Below are 25,348 nucleotides of genomic sequence, written 5' to 3' on the forward strand. Positions count from 1 at the left end.
ACATTTTCAGCTGTCTGCTCTGCTTTCATTTTTCACTCCACAAAAATCTACTTTTGCATGAGACAGTTGAGCTAGTTTGCTAAAGAGGAAACCAGAGGACTTAGTTAATGAGAGAAACTTTAAACAAGAAGAATAATGATTTCCAACGTTTTCTTGTTTGATCCTAAGTAATATGTTGCAGCATGCAGAGGGTCTACTATGCTGCATGGTACATGTCCTTTGTACCCCAGTGTACTGAATTTATAGATGTTTGGGGAAATGCAAGAGTGTTTTCCTGTTTTGGGGCTTGAGTTACAGACATATCCAAGACACCAACTGGGGGAAACTAATGAACAAAAAAGAAATTGAAAACTTGAATTTAACATTTTAGACTTTTTTTTTTTTTTTTTTTAAAAAAAACCCTGATAAGCCTCATATAAGTGTTGGAGCTGGAAGGTAGTTGGAATGACATGTGACATGAGTATAATTAGTATTGTGGACAATACTGCTGGAGTCTGGGAATAAAAAACTCAAACTTGCAAAACAAATGAATGTAAATAAAGATTATAAAATTGGCAGAGTATCAATGATATGCATATATATTTTCTATTTCCAGTATACAGACTTATTGATTATCTCAGTCTATTATCCTCAAAGCTTTCCTTTAATCCATCATAACGCTTGTGGAATAACGATTTCCTTTACAATGTTCCCATCTGCATTTAATTTAGTCCTATATTCATCTGTTATGCTTGGTTAATTATTAATAAGCAGGTGAGGATTTAGTGCCTTGCCAAACAACAAAAAAACAAAACAGTAAACAATTTTCTAGTGTAATACACTGGAATATAGTGATGCATCTTTATATAAAAAGCCTTTTGCCGGAGCTCTTATCTCTCAGTTTGATGATACTGAATCTTTTTTTGACTATATGGAAAACTTTAACCAAAAAAAAGTGTTTTGAAAGATGCAAACTGGACAAGATAAATTTCCAGGAGACAGGTAAAGACATAAACTATGGCATGTTGTTCTTACACAAAATACCTCCCTCCTCTCAGGATAATGATGTAGACAGCCAACTGCGATAACCATCAAGACTCCCTGAGGGATGCTGTTGAGAAAATAGACATTTTAGGACACTAAATTGTGTTAAGAAAATAGGATCTGGTAAAAATGTAAATAAACTAAAAAAAGCACAAGACTACATCCGGGCAATACTCTAAAATCTTTCCAGAAGAAGGGGAAAAAATGTTCTGAGGTGAATTTTGAGGTGAAATGTCCCTTTAGCTGACATCAAAAACACCCATTTCTATTTCAGTGTCACCTTGACAAAGGTTGCCGGAGGATGTGCGTCCAGGTTAAACAGTCAGGCCAGTTTTAGTTTGTTTGACACCTGGACGCTGTCTTTTGTTGATTTAAATGATGTTTCCATTGAGAGAACAACATACATCAAGCACATACTGTCTTATTCAGCCAGGAGGATGGAGACATGTATGCTGGGTGTTGACACGACTCTGTTATTTAGTGGCCTCTAGATTATAATATTAATTTGTTGTTGTATTTTTTTTATGTATCGAGAAAACTCAAGTGTTTGTGGTTTATTGTTCTAATATCTATTTGACACCTAATATTTAATACGCCAGCGTGTAATGACTACCAGCGTTTCAACTGCAGGCTGTGCACTTGCAGCAGAACATACCACAATACAAATATTGTATAAACTACTCACATTATATATAGTGGTGTTACAAACTCCTGTCATATGTAACCGCTGTGAAAACCAATGTCAAACCAGAATAATTTCTACAATTATTTTACGGTGCGATAAACAACAAGGGTTAGATATTTTAAGCCCTGTTTGTGTCGAGCACCCCCGAGTCCGCACAGATGGATCCTTCCGAGATGGTTGGTCATGTGACTTTTTCCGTTTCGCCATTTTCCCCCCTTCTCCACCGGTGCTCTTTGCTGACAGAGACGTTGTTGCTCCCCCTCTCTCGGTTTTTTAATCTGTCCAAAGCTGACGGTGGGAAAAGGGCAAACTCAAAATAAAATAAGACAGCCTGCTTCGTAGCTGTATCTCCCCGTGAAAAGTGCGAGAATGTCTTCTGCTGAGGAGAGCCCCGAGTACTCGCCTTTCTTCGCCGTGATGGGAGCCTCTGCGGCCATGGTCTTCAGCGGTAACTACAGCAGCTTCTTCATCTCACATCCCCGGGTTACTGCTCTAACGATGAATTATTATTATTATATATATGTCTATATATATTTAGACATATATATGACAGCAGTGAGCTCTCGTTGGTTAAACGTTGTTGCTTGTAGCTGAGGCGGTCACGGCTCACGCACCTGCCAGGGATGCGAGTCAGAGGCGTGGGGAAGGTCTCCACCGACATCACGCTGCTGACCATTTTTAGCTCCTCACCAGCTTGTTGTTTTTTTTTGTTTTTTTTCATCATATCCAGATCTAATGCTGTTGTCTGGTGGTTGCATGTCGGTGACGCAGACCCTCACCGAGGTAACAACAAGGCAGAGGCCAGTCTCTAATCTGTCATCATGGGGGTTTATTTTGCAGCACAGGAGAGGCCAGATCCACATTATTATAAGAGAAATACGATTTTTTTTGTTGCTGAGAATGAACCAGCATCGTGGCCTAAACATCACTGTGGGAAAATAGATAATCCCATCCGTCCATCCATCCATCCATTCATTCATTCATAACCGTCTGTGTTTAGCGTGCAGGATACACCCAGTCTGTCACAGAGGGAACATAAACCAGGGGCGGATTTAGTGATTTTGGGGCCCCAGACAAATCTAGTCTTGCTTTACTTCTTACCCTTTATCTAACTGGGAAATGTTTCGTATTGGCAGTATTAGAAGTACTTTTTCTGAAGTAATTAATAGTAAAACTATTAATACCACACAGTAAAAGTCCTGCATTCAGATTTTTATTTAAAGGACCAGTTTGTAGAATTAAGTGGCATCTAGCAGAACGGACTTGGCAGAAATGGAATATAACATTCATTAGTATGTTTTAATTAGTGTATAATCACCTGAAAATAAGAATCGTGTTTTTGGTACCTTAGAATGAGCCCTTTATATCTACATAGGGGGCGGGTTCTCTTCCACGGAGCCCGCCATGTTGCACTGCCATGTTTCTACAGTAGCCCAGAACCAACAAACCAAACACTGGCTGTAGAGAGGACCTTTTTTTTTTTCGCAAGTTCACAGCCACTGTAGGTTCTCCTACATGCTTATAATAGGAGGGGGGTATTAAGTTGGTTGCAACCTGCAGCCTCACCACTAGATGCCACTAAATCCTACAGACTGCACCTTTAAAGTGAAGAGTGAACGAGAGGAATTATCAGCAAAATGTGCGTTAATTTACTTAACATCTATTCAAGTTGGAGCTTTTAATTCTAACAATTTTATATTATGCTGGACAATTTAATGAATAATAATGCATCATATTATAATTGTTATATTTTCTGAGTAAAATCTGTTTGAATGTTGCAGTTGCAAATTTTTTAAGTGCTTTGTGGGCCTTTTGTAAGTTATTTTAGGGTGCAATGAGTTAGGATATTAACATAAATCAATATTTTTCATATCTAAGCATCATAATAAAACTATAGCTGTTTGGGGCCCTTTTAGTTGAGGGGCCCAGGCAGTTGCCCACCTTGCCTAAAGGTAAAATCAGCCCCTGCCCAAAACTGAATTTACAGTATAATCTTACAGAGATTTTAAGGCAGCTAAGTCATGTGATGTCAGTTGTGTGTAGATAAAGACGACTATCTCCATAATGAGGAAATCAGAGTTGGCTTGAATTGATGATGACGTCAGGTGACACCTTTTTTGGAGTTTGTCCGTCTTGCTGTGACAAACTGGACTCGTACAATTTTAATTTAAAATATGAAATGTAATTTAGTTTTAATTTACTGCAGGGCTAAAAACGGACTTAGGCTTTTTTTGTTGAAGCGTCTTACTGCCTGTGCCAGAACTGTGTGTTTTGCAGCTTATGTATTACCTGTTCAGCGTCGACTACATGTTAGGACTATCCTGCACGCATTTTGTTCTGCTCGAACTGTCATGTTTCTCATTTAGGTAGTGTAATAACCAAATGGAGCAGGCTGGTACAGCAACATCTTGATCCAGGAGTATAATTTGGGCTGTACAGCTTTGAATCAGAAAAAAGTTACATCCATATATCAGTAAAATCTCTGTGGGTGCTGTTGTACTGTCATGGCAGCAGTTTGATGGAGTCATTCCGGGATTTTTTGGGGTGACGGTTGCCTGGAGTGGAAACGCTTTTAATGTTTAGGAGAGAGGATAAGAAAGCTGACACTTCAGAAAACACTCGAAGCAACTCGATCAAGCATCTAATAGCTGACAGCTGTGTAAGGCTGAAGACCCGTCGGACAGAAACGTGATGTCCACCTCTTTTCATTATATAAAGGATACCTCTATTCATTTATTTATACAGCCTCTCGAGGCACTGTGGGTAACCAGACAGGATGGAATTGATCGGTGATGCAATTAAACATTATGTGAATAAGAACTGCAGAAAATATAAGGAAACCATTATTGAAATTGATTCTGAAGATTCTGATTGTTAAGAGAAGCGTCGGTCAGTGCAAAGCCGTGAAAATTGTAGGAGAAAGTGTTTTGTTGCTTTTTTTACACAATGCTCAGTAACAATTGCTTATAAGCTAAGTGTCAACACACCCACCGTAGCAAGTGAGAAGAGATGTAAGCAGTGTTTTGTGATTTATTTATTAATTCACTCTCAGCGGGTCTTCATGTTAAGCAGGTAACATCCCACATTTAGAGCAGCTCAGTGCATGTGACTAGCAGAGTCATGTCAGATTTCTGCTCTCCACGTGTCAAAGAAAGGCACTGAATACTATGGATTGTCTAAATTTTTTTTTATATTGAAGCATAGATACTGGTCAATCATTGATTATCCTGTGTTGAGTGATGTGTGTGTGGATTAATAACTGCAGGAGTTGAATCCTCCCCACATGTAATGCAGGTTGTGTAGCCAGATAAGGTTCAGTCAATACGTCTGTAACACGGTGTCAACACAAACTGATCGTATTAAGCCTCACAAAATGAGATTATTGCAGGGCTACAGTATTATTATATATTATTTCAGATTGCAAAGGTAATACAATAAACTGTAACAGTGATGTGCAGCATTAATGAAGCAGACCAGACATCAGTGAAACCTGAGGTGACAGAAGAGCAGAGAGGGAGACATCTGGAGAAGCGAACATTTGTGGCACAAGTCACGAGAATAGTCACATAACTGACTATTCTCACTCAGCACAATTTGAAGCTATAACGTGTCCGGTTTGTGTTAAACATGAAACCTCTCTGCCTTCAGGAATCATTCGTACGTGAAGATTTAACACTGACTGAACTGCTGAATTAACAGGATCTCTCCTCTCTCTTACTCAGCATTAGGAGCAGCGTATGGAACGGCGAAGAGCGGCACAGGCATCGCTGCCATGTCTGTGATGCGGCCAGAGCTCATCATGAAGTCCATCATCCCCGTGGTCATGGCCGGTATCATCGCCATCTACGGGCTGGTGGTGGCTGTGCTGATAGCAAACAACATCTCTGAGAGAGTCTCCCTTTACAAGTAAGATTAAACATTTCTAACAAACATGTTACAGTAGTTGATCAGAACAATTTCAATCATTTTTACACTTGCATATTATTTCTGCTGATGTTATTTGAGTAAATTGTGAGACACATTATTTCATATGTTGTACACAGTTTGTATGCTTTTTGAGTTGAATTACATTCATGAGCATAACCTCCAACTTCCTTAACTCATAAACACACAAAAAACAATAAAGCTGTGTCAAGCTAAATCATAAAAGCAACCCAAAGAGACTCAACAAAAAGTCAAATCATCCTCATTTATATATGAATATATGTCCAATATTCACAGGCCTCTGACAAAAACATGTGTCCTCATTAACTTCCTTCTTCTCTGTACATTTGCTATGTCTTGTTCTTCTCTGTGTTTTGCTGGGCAGATAGTTTGCTTTAGACGGTGTTTGGTGGGAACAGTGAGTCTGAACCTCACAGTCTCTGTGGGCTACAGAGCCAAAATGAATCTCAGAGGGTTTGACACTATTAGTGATCTTTTCACATTACTTATGTCCCAGTCAGCCTTGATGAACCAAATTTTCTTCTGGGAGACCATTAGAGTAAATCTTAAATTACACATTTGATTCATCACTCATATTTAATTAAGATTTTTTTGTTTTTTTGACTTTATTTGAATGTAACAATACAGATACAAACAGGAAATTAGGGGAGAGAAATAGGAGCAGATTTGGGAAGGCTACACAATCAAATCGGTGGTTGAACCATTAGGCCCCTCACTGTTAACATCAAAACTTTGCTTAATGCAATGGAGTCTAGAGTATCTGCTAGCTTCCTGGCAATGTCACAGTGATTTCGGAGAAGTGACTTTGCCTGGCTTGATTCTAATTCTTGTACTGTAAATGATCACAAAAATCAAAAGTATTGAATCAGAATTTAATGCAGCACTTTCCCAGATAACTTACACCTTTCTCTTGTTTTTTTTTTTTTTTTTTTCTCCAACAGGAGTTTCCTGCATCTCGGTGCTGGTCTGAGCGTGGGCCTGAGTGGTCTGGCAGCTGGGTTCGCCATCGGCATCGTGGGCGACGCAGGCGTGAGAGGCACCGCCCAGCAGCCCCGGCTTTTCGTGGGCATGATCCTGATCCTGATCTTCGCCGAGGTCCTGGGGCTTTACGGCCTCATCGTGGCCCTCATCCTATCTACAAAATAAGTGTGTGCATCAACATCATCTCATTCATTCCACATCAAAGCAGCAAGAACAAATAGGAGATTTTCACCTACTTCCATTACACCCCCGAGGGTCTGGCAGGATGGGATGGCAACAGAAACATGTTGGCGGTCAACTTGACAGCTCTGTCCTCAATAGATGTGATCTATCCATATTGTTTAAAGCCATCCAGTTGTGTCAGGTCCTATGTGTACAGAACGGGCATGAAGATGTTTTTGGTTGTTGTGGGATGATGTGTGGACAGTCTGCCTGATGTTGTTGTCTGATCTTAACCTGTACAGTGGTCCAGAGTCACTCCACCCCTTGTAAATGTAGTAACCAGTCTGTGCTGTGAGTGTGAGTATCAACGTTTATCCCCCTGCCCATCCCCCTCCTTTTGAGTTTTTGTTTTTCCGTTTGTGGTTTTTGTCATTCTCGTTTGAGACCGCCGAAGAATCGTGCACATTAGTATTTATTTTTTCATGTTCTTTTTGGGGACCATTTTTGAATCACCGTGGTGAGGAGCTGTCAAGACTTTTTTTCTTTTTTTTTTCTTTTCTTTTTTTTTCACTATTTATGGAAAGCTATGAAGATTTTGACTTGATGAAACTGTCTAAATGGAATACTATTTATTGAATACCCTATATACATAAAAATATATAAATTATCTGTGTATAGTTAGATTAATTGCACTGTGGGTCATTGTTCAAAGTGCTTGGAATTCCTCTGGATGTAGTGTGATTATTAATGGAGGATGTCCACATGTTGACATGGAGTTGACAGTGTGCGTGTGTGTGTGTGTGTGTGTGTGTGTGTGAGTGCGCGTGTGTGTGAATGACCTGAGTGCATAATGCGTGCAAGTGTATTTATGTATTTATGTTTAATATGAAGTTCTCAAACACTAGTATTGTTAACCAGTAGTGCTGCTGTCTTGGTTTTTTTTGTTTTTGTTTGGTTTTTTTGTTTAAGATGAGAGCTCACTGTTCAGCCATGCCTGTCAGATTTCCAAATAAAACTCAACCTCCTCCAGAACATCAGTGTCAAGCTTTTTATGTCTGAAAGAAAGAAGTCAAGAGAAACTTCAAGTTCTTTATATATTAATAGGATGAACAACATTCGGTTGTTCAAACGTATAATTTAAGTGCAACATTTGACAGCTTGTTCACACTAACTGGCCAATATATTGATCACTGACACTGGTCAGACAAAAGAAAACATTTTCTTTATGACAAAAATGGAAAAGAACAAATTATAAGTGTGTTGCCTTTAAACCTATTTTTTTATCTGATTTTCAAATAAATTTGCAATCACTCTTGTAAAACATAACATAAAACTCAGCAGCTTGCATCTCACACCAGTGGTGTTCTTGACAACAGTTTCTCTAAATTCAAACATTCTCTACGAAACTGAATCATTTCTTGTGGGGTCACTGCAGTCTTTCAACTGCAGTGGTGAGAAACTTACATTTGTAGTTTATCATTCATCAGCTTATTTTTCAGGTATTGTTTTCCACTCTTGCTAACTTCTTGCGTCAAGCTTACTAGTTGACTTAATTGTATCTCATCTAAAATGTGAATCATTACCTGATGACGACAAATATCTGACAGAAACTAAACTTTCTGTTTCATAAGACTTGCAAAAAATTTTGATTATCCCTCTCCACAAAAGGTAAATAGCCTGAATAAATCAGCTGTCAGTGAGCACTAAGAAGTCACTGGTGACCTTTTTGATGTCAATTCGTAAGAGGTCAAGTTGTTACTTTCTTAGTGCCACAAAAGTTCTTCTTTATTCTCCACAGATAATTGTTTTGCCCCTTGAACTGAAGTATTAACACATCCTCTTTCACTCCTGAGATTTTTTAAATATATATTTTTTTAATTCAAACATCTACATATGTTGATATGCTACACATACAGTCAGAGCGATAATCTAATTCCCTCACCCTCATCAGAGGGTAGATTGTATCAGTCACAGACCTTTGAGAAACAATGTTCAAAAGGTGAAATAAAAAATACACAAACACACATAATTAATTGTTCCGTGGTGTATGACTGTATAAGATATCTTTTTTCCAAGCCTAATAGCGTGCAACTCTTTAACATGGATACATATAATATTTAGTCAACTCTTTACATCTCAATGTGCAATAGTGACCCAGACATAATATATTTCCATAAATGCAACTTTATTTATTTTTTAAAGCCTGAACCCTCATGTGTAACAAAATAATAATTGTTAACATGTTAATTTATATATATATATATATATATATATATATATATATATATATATATATATATATATATATATATACATATATATATATATATATATATATTGTTAATTGATATGTCTCTGAATACACCATCAGTGTGAATCACACAGATAATCTGCACCTGAAAAAATAATGGCTCATGACACATACTGTTGTTATGAATCCTTGAGGAGTAAATTGTGACAAAGGTTGACTGACTGCTGATTGAAATGTTCTTGTTATTCTGAACTCACACAAAGCAGTGTCAACATTTTGGAAGAAGTCCAGTTCACGAGAGCAACACTGACCCCGGTAATTTACCCAAAAATAACATAAAAGGAAAAAAATAACAAGTATGAGAGCACTGTAAAAATAAAACCTCCTTAAGAAACAAAAACAGCTGGGAGAATGTTAAATGTTAACTTTGAGCTAGTTTGGTGTTCAGTGTTCGGACACAAGTTACAGGGAAGTTTAGTGCAGGCAGAGAGGACAAGGACGCATTTTTAATTCTCCCAAGTGAGTCTCGCCATGTGTTTCACGCTGTGCTTTCTTAAAAACCAAGATAAGATAAGAAATAAATAAAGATAAGATAATAAAATAAATCTGGGAGTTTAGTGTGGATTTATCTCATCTTCACATTATACAAAAGCAGCTGTCAGTAGACGGTGCTAACATCCATTAATTTTGTAACATTTCTGTTATTAAAAGTCTTAAATTCAGTTGTACAAATATAAGCACCTTAGATTTAATAAAACTGTTTTACATTTGAATTAATAGGTCATTAATTTCAGCATATTTTATGTTTTCTTCTGAATCTGTTGATTTCTTCAGCATCGATATATTTTGATGGCCTATGATGAATGTAACATTATTACAATGTGTTAATAACTCATAATTAGTGGAAAAGGACTGTGCTTAAGTAAAATGTTCAGGTATTTGTTTTACATGGTACCTCACTGCATTAATTTAACAGATATAATCACTAGTTACTTCTCAGATTAGGATTTTACAAACAAAACACATGAATAGTTTATAAAATATGATGCATTTTTATAGATAAAGACTACCCAAATGTATACAAGGCATCCCTCAAACTACAACAATATCATTAATAATTTTTAATAATAAGCATCAGTAATGAGCATCAATAATCATTCACAAATATAATAATATAAAGCTGACAGGGGCCATGAAGCATGATGAGTACTTTTAATATTGACACTTAGTACACTCAGTATATTTTGTTGCTTTTGCTTGAGTAAAATGTTGAATGCAGGACTTTTACATGTAATGGAGTTTGTGTTTGTTTGTTTCTTGTTTGTTTACAGTGTATTGCTTCTTTCTGTCACACCCCGTCTGGATAGTTAAGTTACCTTTTTGTTTCTCCTAGTGGTCTGTCTTGTTCTTCCTGTTTTATTTCGATACTAACCTCTTGTCTCGTTTCAGGTCCTTCGCTTCCTGCCCTCATGTGCTTCCCTGTGTACCGACCCTGCTCTGATTAAAAGGACTGATTTTGAACTTGCTACTGAGTCTGTGTCTGCATTTGAGTCCAAGCCTTTGGTTCAGTATTGACACTTTCACTTAAGTGAATGATCTGAATACTTCTTCCACCACTGAATATATTATATAATAAGCTCAGTACCTTTACTTTAGATACATTGTGCATATTTTGCTCATAATATTTTTGTTCCCATATTTTGAATGCAGAACTTTTACTGCTAATTGAGTTCTTTTTAATGTTGTATTGGTACTTTTACTTAGCATCTAAATACTTCTTCCACCACTGAATATAATAACCTTTTTTAAAATGTAACTGTATGTAAAAATGAGAATGAATCAATTGAATGTAAAGACCCTAAAATTGATTTTATAGTTTATGTAATTACCTCATTGTTTAGATTGGGTTTTTTTTTTTATCTCATTGTTGGCTGCTGTAACATTTTAATTTCCCTTTGAGCAGTAGGTGATTTGAGGGGGGATGAGGGCGGATGCTATCCCCCTTGTTAGCAAAGTGACCAAAATGCATCGTATGCTCCTTGTGAATCTGCCACCCCCCCTCTCCATTCCCTAGTAACAGAGAGAGTGCAAGGGTGGAGGGGTTGTTTAGTTGAATATGTTAGTCTAGTCTGCCTGACTCACTGATCCTTGATCTGACTGAGGTTTGTGCAAGTTAGAATCTGTGACCCCAACCATGGCTCTGAAATATCAGTAGCCAAACTGTGCTGTGTATTGATCAATCCATGGCGCTGTCCATGGTGCTGAAGTGGCAGACTAATTTGTAATTACGCTTTTTTCTCTCAGTCCCACCCTTCTGTCAGTTTCATCTTGGATCTGTAATATTCTCTAAACTATATACTGTAAATACCAATTCTATACTAAATTGTAGCCTATAAACTCTCACACAAAGTGACAGGTAGCAACCTGCAGTCGCAGAAGAGCGACAGAGATACACTGCTGCCTGTAGTATTCCTATAAGATTCCTATAATATTTCTATGATCATTCAATAGTGTCTGTGCTGCTGAAAATACACCCCCAGACCAAGTCACTTCTGTAACTAAATATTGTGGTAGAAACATGACAACAGATATAGTTTTTACTATAGATGTTTGGAGCAGGTAATATGACTAAGGAAATTAACCTGCACTGACGGCACAACGCTCATCTGCAACAGTTACATAATTCAAGGTGAAGTTTATACCATCAAAACTACAGTGTGTTTTGAAAATAAGCATTATTAAAATGCTTAATGTCTACATCCAGTAAAAGAATAAGCCTACACAAAATATGTATTTAGCCTAATAACAGTTCTATAAAATCAAAATTATAATTGCAACTATACTATCAAGGATTAAGCTAGTAATCCTGTAGTCCACCCCTGTGTTATTTTTTAACAAAGGGGGGATGGAGTAGGGTAACTCTAACCCTCCCATTGGTCCATCCCCCTTGTTAAAAATTAACAAATCAACCACTGCCTTTGGGATTAATAAAGTATCTATCTATCTGTCTATAAAGTTTCACAGGCAGTTTAGATGGAGAAAAGTCACATGACAAAAGAAAACTGAATCCACCCAATTGTTAAAATAGTGTGAAGGTATGAAACATTGAATAAAATAACCGTTTTTATGTTAATATGCTTTGCTGATGTAGATGCTAACTGTACTTTTTGGAGATGAAAATCAATCACTCACTCGTCACTCTTTTGTTCAATTGTAACTTTGTTGCCAAATTTCATTGTTGGCTGCTGTAACATTTTAATTAATTTCCCTTTTGGGATTAATAAAGTATCTACCTGTCTAGAAAGTTTCACAGGCAGTTAAAATCACAAGATAAAAGAAAACTGTAAAACTAGTGTGGGGGTGTAACATACTGGATATAATAACCCCACTCATGCCCTGTAGTTGAAATGACTTGAGTGTTTGTTTGATCTGCAGCTGAGAGCTCCCGCAGAGAGCCTGGCTGTTATTGTTTACGGTCAGACCAAATGTGAAGTAGGTCACAGAAAAAGGAAGCCAGCCCTTCAATCAGCTGTCTGGGGAGAAGAGTCTTCAGGAGCAGCCTCTCTTCGCTGTTGTCGGTGATTTAACGTGAATGCTGGTTGTGAACAACAGGCAGGTAAACGTTAAAGCTACATTTTAATCCACCGCTGATAGCAGAGCGCAGCTAAGCGAAAGCTAACCAGCTAGTCTACGCTAGCATTGTCTCAGTTATTCACCCTGCTCGTATTATTAGAGTAATAAACGGTGAATGCACGGTAGACAGCGTATCTACCAGTGTATTAAGCTATCTCTACACATATATCCAGCAGTCTGAGTTGAATTGTGTTGACTCTGACCTTGTTATAGCCAGCTAACATGTTAACTAATTGCATGGTAGGTAGCTAGCGATAGCTGCTAGGTGGCTAATTAAAGCTAGTAAGGAAAACAGCATCATACGCCAAAAAGAGGAATATTATAATAATATATAATAGCAAAGATATGAGGACTGAGATCAGACAAACAATGTTTATAATGTGTGTGTGCTGTTACAGAGAGTAAGTGTTTTTGTGAGGTTTTGCGGTTATTGTGGTCCTACAAAGTGTCTCAGTGGGCGAAAATTATCTTTGATAAGATTAAACTCTTTATGAGTGTCGTGCATAAACTTATTTCATTGCAGGGTTCAAGTGTAATACATTGTCAAAAAGATGCAGCAGATTTTACTGGTGTAAGAAGCACTAATATTCAGTATTTTTTCTGAAAGTAAACAGTGAAGAAACCAGTAAGTTATGTCATGCAGGGTTTGCAAATAACTGAGTCTTAGTCATTTAAACAGCTCCAGGGGACCTTCAGTGCACAAAGATATTAGCAGCAATATTGAAAACAACCCAGATTATCTGTCTTCAGGCTTTAGTGTCTATTCCTCTTCAGATAACTGTGTGCATTTTGTCTTTCAGCAGCTGGACGGATGCTGTTCTTCCAGCATCTGGACTAAACCTGACTAAAAAAAACTGACTGTCAGGATCCTCTACTGGTGAGACCCTTGCTGCCATGTCCAGGCGAAGCAGGAACAGTCGTGCATGGCGATATGTTTGGGGTGGAATACGGCGTGATGCTGATGCCCGGGAACTTGTGTTGGCGTCTGAGAGTGAAGATTGGAACCGCCTAGAGGTAAACACACAGGTGCTCTGGATATATATGAAGTGTTAGTGGATATGCATGTATGTGTGTGTGTGTCATATGATGCCACTAGTTAAACACTGCAGGCAGGAGACCGGATGTGTCAACATGAGTGAGCTGTCAAAATTACCCTCAGGGATCACTGTCAAACTTGAGTTCGCTGTGGCCATTGTAAGCAATATTCGTTTGTTGATGCTAATGTCTGATGCTAATTGTTCAGTTGTTCATATGCAGTGTATCAGAACATTGTTTTTCCACAGATGGGACTATAATGCAATGTCTGTCTATTACTATCAAATCTCAGAGTTGCACATATTTTTCAAAGCAGTGCTCAATTCTGGCTTTGTAGCAGGCTGACATCAACCAGTACTGTGTTGTTACACAAGCAATGCTGCTGACATTTGAATTTGCTCTGTCTCTCTTCATTGATGCTCTCAAGTACAGTGATTCGGACTCAGATGCCGAGTTTTCAATGATGATCCCTCCAGTGCCCAGCGCAGTGCCTGTCACCGGAGAGTCCTACTGTGGCTGCGACTCCCGGGCTGAGACTAGCTACAACCCTCGCCTGCGAGGTTTTCACCAAGTTAAAGACTGCCACTGTGGAGAAGATGACCAAGGTACAGTACAGATGCTGCATTTCAAGGGCTTATAATAATAATAATAATAATAATAATAATAATAATAATAATAATAATAATAATAATAATAATAATAATAGTATAGGACATACCAAGTTTATGATTTACAGGTTGATTAATGTCAACTGAGTTACATTACTGCATTCAGTTCTGTTATTTTATATTGTTTGCACAGCGATTTAAACAAATGCCAGTGCCAGTTTACTAAAAATATTGAATTTCTTACATCATTGGCCCTGAATGAATGACTAAATGGCTTTTGATGTTTTAGAGTTTGACTGGGTTTGGGATGCCAACAGCCGATCGACAGCAACGTTATTGAGCTGCGACAATCGCAAAGTCAACTTCCACTCTGAATACAGCTGTGGTACAGCTGCAATCCGTGGCTCTAAGGAGCTGGCTGAAGGGCAGCACTTCTGGGAAATCAAGATGACTTCCCCAGTGTATGGAACAGACATGGTAAATCTCTACTCTTCCTTACATTAACCAGGTCTTATTATGTAAACTAATTTTCCAAAAGGAATATCAAAGTAGAACAAATGTTTTGGCTAAGACAAGGCTGTAATCAATGCTGTGATGTTTATGTGGAAGCTCAAGTTTATTTGTTTTTTATTTCTGTGCAGATGGTTGGTATTGGTACATCTGATGTCAACCTAGACAAATACAGACATTCGTTCTGCAGCCTGCTGGGAAAAGATTCGGACAGCTGGGGTCTTTCTTACACTGGTAAGACTAACACAATATCTACATGGGCTGCGTAGCAAAAGTAGCAAGTTAGCAGAGCAGCAGCAGTTTCAGTACTCTGTCTAGATGCATTCAGGCACAATAGTGAGTGTAGGTCTCCTGTGGTTTGGTATCACTCAGAGCCCAATACACAACCACTGTAGTTGTGGCTGTTAAACCAAGAAAATACACATTATGTGTAGAAATACGCTTTGGGTCACAGTTACTTGCGTATAGTGCAGAGGAAACGCAATTATCTGTTCCATCAAGTGTGTGTGAGATGGACAACAGAAAAATGTGGCTGAAACGCTGCCTGTGTAGACAAGCTTTTACACAAGAAGCTTTGATTAATGTAACATTCACTGGTTATTATATAAATTGGACATCATCATTGGTTGCCTTCCTTTTGTCAGGCTTGTTGCATCATAAAGGAGACAAGATGAACTACTCTTCCCGGTTTGGACAGGGGTCCATCATTGGAGTCCATCTGGACACATGGCATGGCACGCTTACTTTCTTCAAGAATCGCAAGTGTATAGGTTAGTACTAATGAGCAAAGTCCAATACTGATCAGATTGCTGGTGCATTTGAAGCCTTTTTTTAATTACATGATCTGACTGACTCGTACACACTCTGTGCAAGTTTACAAACCTTAACAACTGAACTATTTCTCAAAAAAATTGATGCTGAGCATGTGAACAGTGTAGTCTGTACTGTACTTTTACTGCAGACTGATAACTTGCTGCTAACTTTTTCCTCTGCTCCACTCGCACTCGCTAAACCACACGCTCAGTCAACTACTCACCCGCTACACACACACATCACGCACTGCCCTATTCCTTATAAGGAAGGCAACGATACAGAGGTTGACTCAAGTTTGAGAACAGCACTGCACAGGAGAGGCTCCCAAACACTATTGATTTCTGCACAAATGGATATTTGTTGTTTTTGGCATTAAAGAAAGATTTTTTTGGCCTGGCGGGGGTTCTCATTGTACAATTATAGGGGAAACAATGAAGTGTATCCAAACTTTTGACTGGTACTGTATAAAAAAACACACAGATGTGTACATGTTTTTAGTGGGGATTCTGTGCAATTTTCAGTACATATGGTCAACGGCATGGAACAAAAACATTACACAAGAACATTAAAAGTGTTGTCGCCATTCTCAATCTAGGTGTTGCTGCCACAGAGCTACAAAATAAGAGGTTTTATCCGATGGCGTGCTCCACAGCAGCGAAGAGCAGCATGAAGGTGATCAGGTCCTGCTCTGCACCCACCTCCCTGCTCTATCTTTGCTGTGCTCGCCTTCGCCAGCTGCTGCCGGACTGTATAGACACCCTGGACGTGTTACCACTGCCACCGGGCCTTCGTCACTTGCTCCACAACAAACTGGGTTGGGTGCTCAGTCTCAACAGCGGCACCACAGAGGATGCACCAGACGGGCCTGAGCGCCCGTCATGCTTGCCTGTCCCACCGTTGGCTGGACCGTCCTCCTCTGAGAGCGACTCAGAGGGTTGTACGTCTGACCCTGAAGCCTGCCAGAGGAAGAGATGCCGCTGGACATGACTGACGATTCCTACCTCCCCTCAAACACTGGCAGACGTTACTGTCCGATGGCATCTACTCTAGTGTTACCTACCTGCCTCAAGCTTTCCTCGACATAAGCGTTACCCAGTAGTGAAGAAAAAAAACCAGGATTGGTTGAGCAGAGGGAGTGGTACGTGCTGTAGGTGGAAAACTGTCGGCAGTATGTCTGCCTGCACGTTTTTACTGTGATCTTCTCTCATGCCATTCACATGTCTTCATGCTCATCACACACTTGGCATCCAAACCAGCTTCAGTGATAAGTGAAAAGATGTGGTGTTATTTTGTTAGTCAGCATAGTTTGTTGCAGATCTGTTGCCATTCATGAACGAGGGATCAGTGACATGTGAGAATGGACTGTACAGTGTAACACTGAAGTATGTAAGTATGGCCATATTTTGCTGGTCATCATGGTATATTTGCAAAAAAGGGGTTTAAGAATTTAGACACTATATAACTATTTTCTGTGTTTTCATCCTGTATGCAAATAATGTATGTTGTTCTCAGCCTAAATGCTATTAATGCACTATCAAATCTGTTAGCTGTTTTACTGGCATCTGCAATTTTCTGTTAGGTTGCCAAAGCGAGAGTCAGCTGTGTCCCATGAGTGGAACAGACAGGAAGTGACACGCCATGGGAGACAGAGTTCTTTATTTCTTCCCCACTGGTCACAGCTCTAAAAATAAAAACTAAACAGTCAACATGTTTAGATGTATCTGCAACATGCACTTTGCAGCTTTTAGTCCTTAGCCCTAGTCCTTTTTGACTTTCAAGGATCATCTCCAAACAACCCATACACCTCTGATTGTGCTTTTTTTTTTTCCTTGAAAAACTTAAAGGAAAAAAAGTTTCAAGTCAAATATTTGTTACTTTCATGGCAACGTCCATCCATCTGTTACCAGCTTTTTAAAAGTCTCTTGTCAAAACGTCATGCTACTTGTTAGTAGAAGCTATGGATATCCTCTTTTCTAACAGATTTAAGCAGCATACGTTGTTGTTAGTGTAGCTCTTTTAAGTCCATAAGAGACAAGTATGTCATTCAAATTAGACTGCCGCAAAACTCACCTGTCATCGCTGTTACACCTCATCATTTTTAAAAAATTTTAAAAAGTTTCTTTCATTGTCAAAAAATTAAAATTTAAAGGTTAAACTTTTTTGTACTAATGTATTTACGTTTTGTTTTTTTTCCCCAAGGCCTTGTTCCATCACTTCCCTTACCATCTCCTTTGGACCCTTAATTCATTAAGGTTGTGCTCTATTCTAAATCCTTTTAGTGTCAAACACTCAGCACCTGTAGTCCAAAGATGAGGCTGTGTATCAGTTCCTAGTTCTCCCCATTAAAGGAGAACACAGGCTGTGGTCAGCTTGAATTTGATTACAATGGTGACAGTTTTTCACAGCAGAAAACGGTTTTAGAAACTTGTGTGTATGCTTAGTATGTTTCTTACAGTAATCACTTTGTCAAAATATGGATAAAAACACCGTTTCCATGTTGTACTACTGTCTGATGACAATCACAAATCTGACTGAAGCTGGATATTTAGCCATATTTTGACATAACTGACTAAAACTGACTGATTATTTGAACACGCTGAGCCATTGGACTCACAGTAGAAAGGTTGATTAATGCTGCAGTAATGGTCTGCAAGGTTTTTCTGATACTTTTTTTTTTTTCTGTGAAAACTTGTCACCTTTTGTAACTGACTGAATTCAAGCTCAGCACAGCCACGATTGAACAGGCTTACAAGCCTACAGGGGCTTTAAGTACTCAAAGAAATTTAAAGATTAACTTAATGAATTAATGATTGTGGACAGGAATGGTTCCCTTGGGTCAGATATGTAAATAATTCTCATTTTTAGCTTGTTTGGAGTACTAAACTGTAACGATATAAGTATTGTAATAGTGTTTGACCCAGTCCTCGGACTGGTGCCTCAGTCACAAATCTGATCATGTTCACTCCTCAAGATTGTGTTTAGGAAGACATACTTAAAGACTTAAGGTACTATGCAATCCAAGCATCTTCTGTGATAACAGTTTCAGAAGGAACTGTAGGATGGCCCAACACCAGTAATGTAACCGCCAAGAGGTTAGTTGTAGTCCAACAGATGTATTGTCGTCTTTCACAGTATTAATCTTCACATTGATGCATCCAAGCACTTTTTCTTACTGTTTTACTGTAAATAGGACAATTCTAAGTGTTTCTTCTATACCATGTCATATAAATAATACTGTATGTGAAGGCCTTTACTTGCCTTTTTCTGTATAACTTATCAGCATGATTTTCAGCTGAAAATAAAATGAATATTAAATATGCACAAATGACTTGTTTTGTTTCTTATTTACCAAGGAAATGTATTAGATTTTGCTCAACTTTTTGTTGGAAAAAACAGATTATGTGCCGGGGACAAATGGTTCATGGTGGTGGCAGACTACGAGGGCAGTTTTTAATGCTGACTGACTCTTGCTGTGTGTTTCTGTGCAGCTGCCGATGCGTCAAAGTCATCTTCCCTGCACTGTGCACATGATAGCCAGAAAAGATTTAGTTTTTCCAGTAGTGAAGGTGTAACCTTGTTTGATACGCCTACATTACCCGATGTTGATTTTAGTTTAGCATTGTACAGTGTATGTAGAAACATAACTCACAAACTCATCTCTTTGTAAAGATTTTACCTGCTGACAGGGCAATGTTGGCGGGGAAGCTGTGGAAAATGCTCCGTTTTTTTCTCAACAACCAGAGTTAAATTATTACACATCAACTTCATTATGAATTAAAAAAATATATAATTTGGATATCTTTTGTCAATTTAAAATGTATACTATGAAGAGAAATCTCATTATTCAACAACAGTCAAAAGTCCACAAAAATCACACCTGTAGTCCATATCAGTTTTAAATCTTTGAAGCACAGTTTTCACAATATAAATTTATCTTGTTTGCAGCACAGTTTTAATAACAGTTTTTTAAGCTTTATCCAATTAAGAAGAGCAGACCAAATTTACCTTTTGAGTTTTTATCTTTCTTACATTTTTCTTTTACAGTGTTAACCTCTCTCAAAGATACATTATTGAAAAATTATATTTAAATCAGTACAAAAGTCTACATCATTTCTTAAAGTAATAAACAGCATCAATCTCACCAGCAGGTACTTAGAAAAATGTGTCAAAACATTTATTGGTTGTTGAATATCCATTTTTTTCTAATAACTTCCATTATTCAGCCAATGAAACGTATAAACTCAATTTGAAATCTTCTATTAAATGTACCTCATGCGGAACAAAAGCACACCGGCAGTTGACACGGAACACTTTGCAGTGGGACCGAGGGAGCGGAAGTTGTGTGCCTTGCTTGCTTGCGGAGGTCAAGTCGATTCTTGTCATCAGGGACATTCAGGTACTTTTAACTGCAGATATTTGTTGCGTTTAAACAGTATCGATAGTTGGGTATCAGTTATTATTAATAATCAGTTGGTGTCAGTGAGCGAAATTATTTAATACGCTGTTTTTCACAATGAAGCTAGCTAACAGGTTAGCCTCGTTACATCAGGACTATAATGTGTTGACAGTGGTGGAAGAATTAGTAGGTCCTTTACTTAAGTAAAAATATCAATACAGCAATGCAATTCAGGGGTCGGGCCCCTCCAAAGGGTCACCAGATAAATCTGAGGGTCGTGAGATGATTAATGAGAGAAGAAAGAAGAAAAAACAAAGCTCTGATACACAAATCTGTTTTCAGTTTTTGGAATTTTTCTCTAATCTTTGCTATTTGGTGAAATATTGGATCATTTGAAAATTTATTGAAATGAAACCATGTGAGAAGTGTAGAGGGAAAAATCACTATTTGGTGGAGCTGTTACCTCATAGACATCTGAAATGTGACCTCGACTACACACTGCTTTTTTTAAGACGTCAAAAGCCAAAAAGGTTGGAAACCACTGGTTTCATCTTTAACAATATGTTGTATTTTAAAGGCTTGTTATATTATCCATTGTGTCAAATCTTCAACTGAAAAGTCACTAAAGCTGTTAAATAAATATAGTGGAACAGAAGGTACAATATTTCCCTCTGAAATGTAGTGGAGTCGAAGTATAAAGTAGCATCAAATGGAAATACTCAAGTAAAGTACAAGTACCTCAAAAGTGTACTTGAGTAAATGTACTTGGTTACTTTCCACAACTGTTAGTTCTTCAATTTCTTCTGTACCCAACAGGCCTAAGAGCTCCTTTAGGTTCACATGTAACTAAATCACGTTTCTCTCTTGCAGGATAAGTGTTGACTGGTGTGTGTCAGTGATCACAGAATCATGGCAAAGAAAAAGAGACTTCGCCTCATAGCAGAAATGGCTCGGAAGATCCGGGCGTACCGGGAGCTGAAGTCCCGGCCGCGGGAGTCCCAGAAGTATGCCATGGACTATGAGACGATGAGGCGGCCTCATACAGGGAAGATGCTGCCCGTACTGGCCTGGCAGGATGTCCGCAGGGAGAGCCGCCTCTTCTCCCTGCTGGCAAGCATGAGGATGTTCGGGGTGGGCCGCCTCTTTACCCGCAAGTCCTGGCTGGAGGACCACACAGAGCCCAGCTACTGGCAGATCACCAAGGTCAAGGTGGACTACACATCTGAGGTGAGAGCAGGCCACATCCATTCACTGCCACTGAGTATTAGACCAGTTCCCTCCAGGATTATTGCAGCCAAAAATGCTTGATTTTGCAGCAGCTTTTCTCAAAAATTGGGATAGAATTTGCAATGTTTTATGTGCTCTTTTTGCAGTACAATATGGGAATTGGGAAAAATTGCAATCAATGAAGAGTCATACTATGTAATCACTTACTTCGATAAAAAGCATACTACATATCACAGAAACAACTGCATTTCAGTGCTATTTTTTATTCTGAACTGTGGGCTCAAAGTAATATTAAAAAAAGAAAATACTGTGCTTGAGTTTCATTCATAAACCTTTATTAAACACATTTTCACTTCAACATTAGCACCAAATAAAATCAGTCAATAATGCAATGAAAATAAATCAATAACATAAAAATATAGTTTCATTTTCAAAGTACTTGTTTTTATGCTTGAGGTAGATTATGTCCATCTTTTCTGTCTGAACAACATCATCTTGTATTCTTCTGACTAACTGATCATTTGGGAACATTTGGGAATTGTTTTGCTCGATCTATGGCAGTTAGATTTGTTGGCGTTTTGTCCATCCACCTGAATCCTTTCTGAATACGCGCTACGATGACGTGTTACCAGGAAGTGAAATGCAACAGTTGGCCAAAATCACAAGCGGACTGTTGATTTGGACATTTTATTAGGAAAAGTTGTGGTAATTTAAGTGAAATTGCAAATCTCTTGCAAATATTGCAGAGATTTCTTAAATTTGCGTTAATTATAGCAAATGCAAAATAATAGTTTACTGGAGGGACTGATTGTCATGCTTAATAAGTGAAGAATTAAGTTTAAAAACTGTTTGGGGGGAAGTTCTGACCTGCTTCTTCTTGTGTCTGTCAGAACATGGATCATGGCAAAGCATGGGGAGTCCTCACCTATAAAGGTAAGACTGCACTCTGAGCATTTGACTTGAAACCAGGTTTATTTGTCACACATTAGTCGTTACATTCTAAGATAAAATAAAAAAATCTATCTAAATTTCTATAGGCTGATTCCAGCAAAATAATTTAGACAAGACTACTTTGGGGTCAACAGTTTTAAAACTGTGACCTTCATGTAAAGAAATAAAATTTACACAAATTATCATTTATATAATTCAAAAGTTAACTTGAAGAATTAAATCTGAAACATCAAATTACAGCTGCAGCTAACAATTACTTTCAGTATTGATTAGTCTGCCAGGTATTTTCTTGATTAGTTTGTGTGCTGCATAAAATGTCGGAAATAGTTTCCAAAATCCCAAGGTGACGTCTTCAGATGTCTTGTTTTGTCTGACCAACAGTATAAAACTCAAAGATATTTAATTTACAATGATCACACATAGAAAAACTGAAAATACTCAAAATTGAGAAGCTGGAATCAAAGACTGTTTTTGGCATTTTTGCCAGAGAAAATGGCTTAAATTATATCTAACTGTATTTATTTATTCAAATGTTTTCCTACTTTGTCATTTATTTATTTGTGTATAGATGTATTTCCACTTATTTATCAGTATTTTATTTCCCCTTAGTATTTCTAAAAATGTGCCATTTCCTAAATGTTTGGGAATTGTGAATCAAATTAATTGTCTAAATTTTATGAATGTTAATAATTATTTCTGAAAAATGTAAACGGACAGTTCCAGTTTGACTTTACGTTTCCATCATACAGTCCACTTTGATGGACATTAGCTCAACCAATCGACTTGTGATTTTTAAGACCTGCTCAGATATTGTATAAATAAAAATCATATACAGTATAATGGTCGACAGTAAGTGACAAAAAGGTTTGTGTAATAAAACTGCACTCAGTAACTTTGTTGCATTTTGTGCTCGGCAGGGAAACAGGAGAGCGAAGTCAAGGAGCTGGACAAGGTGATGTACCACGACTGGCGCCTGGTTCCCAAACACATAGAGCAGCAGTTCAAGGATGCTCAGCCTCTCCCGGAGCCACCTGTGCGTTACGCCGCGTACCCTCCGCTGCTGCGCGCCATGCTGCTCGCTCAACACAAGAAAACATCCGGCAGTGTGATGGCAGACGAGCCGGCTATGCCTTTGCAGAGGGACGTCCTTCTCAACAAAGACTATTTTCGCAGGCAAGAACAAGAGAAGCAGAGGACAGAGGGGACGCCGGTGTGATACCAGGATTGTGAAGCTGAAGGACATTTTGGACTCAATCAGTGTTGACAGAAGTAGAAATAACGTCTTCTGTCAAAGCACTTTGGAAGCACTCGCCTCGCCTGCTAAATCCTGGACTCAGATTAATTCTCTGCTATTGTCATCTGGAGTCAATCCTCTCTGTGTGTAAGATATATCTGTGTAATGTGCTAAATATTAAATTGCTAAAATATGGCAACTAATGGTGAGTTTTTTGTTAATGCTTTTATACAGCCTTGTAGCACTGAGAATCTGCAGTAAACACCCAGACTGAGCAAACAATGAAGACATGACTTGTGCCTAAGTTCTTTTCATGATGTAGTGATACTAAAACACCTTAAAATCTCATATTTTATGTAGCAGCAGATATTGCCACAGACTATATAAAATAAATTAACATAAAAAAAGGATTAATTTGATGTGAAAAGCTTATTTTTGTTGATTAGACTTGTTGACTTGAGGCCTGTGTGGATGTTTCATCACTCTTCTATTAGTTTTGTTGCACCTGCTCAGGTGTGAAGAATTCAATCTCTATCTTGGTTAGTAGTACATGGAATTTTGTGGTCTTATGATTATTGGGTAAATTAACAATATTACTTTGTGTGTAGTGTTTCTAGAGAAAATGGATCCCAGCTATAATGTGCAAAAAGAAACTGGGGAGTTTTAATCATCTGCAGTAGCCAATATGTGTTGATTTCTGTAATACAGCCATTAAGATTACTGTAGAGTCCTACATATGGTTTTACATTGTAATTCTTACAGTGTTCTTCAATGAATTACTATAATATTTGTATAGCTATGTTTAACAATTATGAAGGTGCATCTGTGATACAGGGTAACTTATTTTTCACAGTAATCACTTCATCAAACATACAGTGATACAGCAGGTCCTTGTACTTAATTCCCATCACTTAATGCATCTTGTCTATTAGTTCAACAATTTTAATGTACAAAAGCTTGTAATAATTTCACAACAAATTAAGTGCAGCATGTTTCCATTGCTTATTGGCATCGTGTTTGCACAAGTAGATGCACAACAAAACATTAACAGCAGCTATCGTGTCACAGCGCTAAAGACGAGCCGCCACAGGCAGCGGCTGCAATTTGAATTTTGGGGGACAGGACATCTGTATCCTACACTATATGTCAAGACCTTGGCTATTAGGTCATACCACTAGTATCATTACTTCATGCATTAGATGTTGAGATTGTATAGAAGTCTGCTACTGCCAGGAAAAGAAAAAAAAGATGAAATGTTACATGACAAAAATAAATACTCATGGTTTCCACTCTGGTTCTTGAGGCACTCAATGATTCTGAGCTGAATGTCACTGTTGGTTTTTGGTATCATTGCGGTTCCATTTGCTTATGGCACTTATAAATAGTATGTCGCTCATGTCCCACTATCATATGTGACTTCCATAAAAACATGCCTTTTTTATGTGGCACACAGAGATGCTGAAATTAGTAAGAAGCAACATGAGCTATTGCAGAGTGCCGTACATCAGTTGGGAAGCGTACGTAATTTTGACTCAGTAATTTGTCAATAATTTTTTTGGAACTTATTTTTATTTCAGCATCTTGGCACAGTACAGACAATAAAGATATAATTAAATAATATTAGTAATAGTAAGAATGTTTACCTAGGATGCTCTATGTATTCCAAATGTTTCCTATTAAGATCCCAAGAACTACATTTAATCTATTGGACCATTTGATATCAAGTTTCATCTGGCAGGGAAAGAGACGGCGCATTAGATTTAAAATAGATCCCAGACTGGGCTTGCCAAATGTAAGGTCAATTAAAACCAATGACAGCATGGATTAGTGAACATACAGAGACGCGATGGCTCAACATTGAGAAATATCTATGCCAAGAAACAATCTGAAAATT

General features: G+C 38.1%; 3 protein-coding genes across 8 annotated transcripts; all 3 read left to right on the forward strand.

The window, feature by feature from the left end:
* Positions 1-1,882: 1,882 nt before the first annotated feature.
* atp6v0ca (ATPase H+ transporting V0 subunit ca) lies at positions 1,883-7,828 on the forward strand. The gene is made up of 3 exons (XM_044330515.1): positions 1,883-2,156; positions 5,431-5,614; positions 6,595-7,828. Exons 1-3 carry the CDS (start codon positions 2,078-2,080, stop codon positions 6,797-6,799), a joined length of 468 nt encoding a protein of 155 aa, XP_044186450.1. The 5' UTR covers positions 1,883-2,077; the 3' UTR covers positions 6,800-7,828.
* On the forward strand, positions 2,448-23,657 carry mrps34 (mitochondrial ribosomal protein S34). Of its 3 annotated transcripts, none has more exons than XM_044330514.1 (4): positions 2,448-2,459; positions 20,919-21,269; positions 22,160-22,202; positions 23,138-23,657. In XM_044330514.1, the coding sequence occupies exons 2-4, from the start codon at positions 20,952-20,954 to the stop codon at positions 23,434-23,436; spliced, it is 660 nt and encodes a 219-aa protein (XP_044186449.1). In that variant the 5' UTR covers positions 2,448-2,459; positions 20,919-20,951; the 3' UTR covers positions 23,437-23,657. The 3 variants fall into 3 exon arrangements, with proteins under 3 accessions (XP_044186449.1, XP_044186447.1, XP_044186448.1); XM_044330512.1 differs by lacking the exon at positions 2,448-2,459 and adding an exon at positions 19,941-20,042 and having other exon boundaries at positions 20,913-21,269; XM_044330513.1 differs by lacking the exon at positions 2,448-2,459 and adding an exon at positions 19,960-20,042.
* On the forward strand, positions 12,433-18,689 carry spsb3a (splA/ryanodine receptor domain and SOCS box containing 3a). Of its 4 annotated transcripts, none has more exons than XM_044330508.1 (7): positions 12,433-12,663; positions 13,481-13,694; positions 14,143-14,320; positions 14,613-14,800; positions 14,965-15,067; positions 15,478-15,603; positions 16,242-18,689. In XM_044330508.1, exons 2-7 carry the CDS (start codon positions 13,575-13,577, stop codon positions 16,631-16,633), a joined length of 1,107 nt encoding a protein of 368 aa, XP_044186443.1. In that variant the 5' UTR covers positions 12,433-12,663; positions 13,481-13,574; the 3' UTR covers positions 16,634-18,689. The 4 variants fall into 4 exon arrangements, with proteins under 4 accessions (XP_044186443.1, XP_044186444.1, XP_044186445.1 ...); XM_044330509.1 differs by having other exon boundaries at positions 13,484-13,694; XM_044330510.1 differs by lacking the exon at positions 12,433-12,663 and adding an exon at positions 12,696-12,920.
* Positions 23,658-25,348: the final 1,691 nt, after the last annotated feature.

This window comes from Thunnus albacares, chromosome 17 (genome assembly GCF_914725855.1).
Source record: "Thunnus albacares chromosome 17, fThuAlb1.1, whole genome shotgun sequence".
Lineage (NCBI taxonomy): Eukaryota > Metazoa > Chordata > Actinopteri > Scombriformes > Scombridae > Thunnus > Thunnus albacares.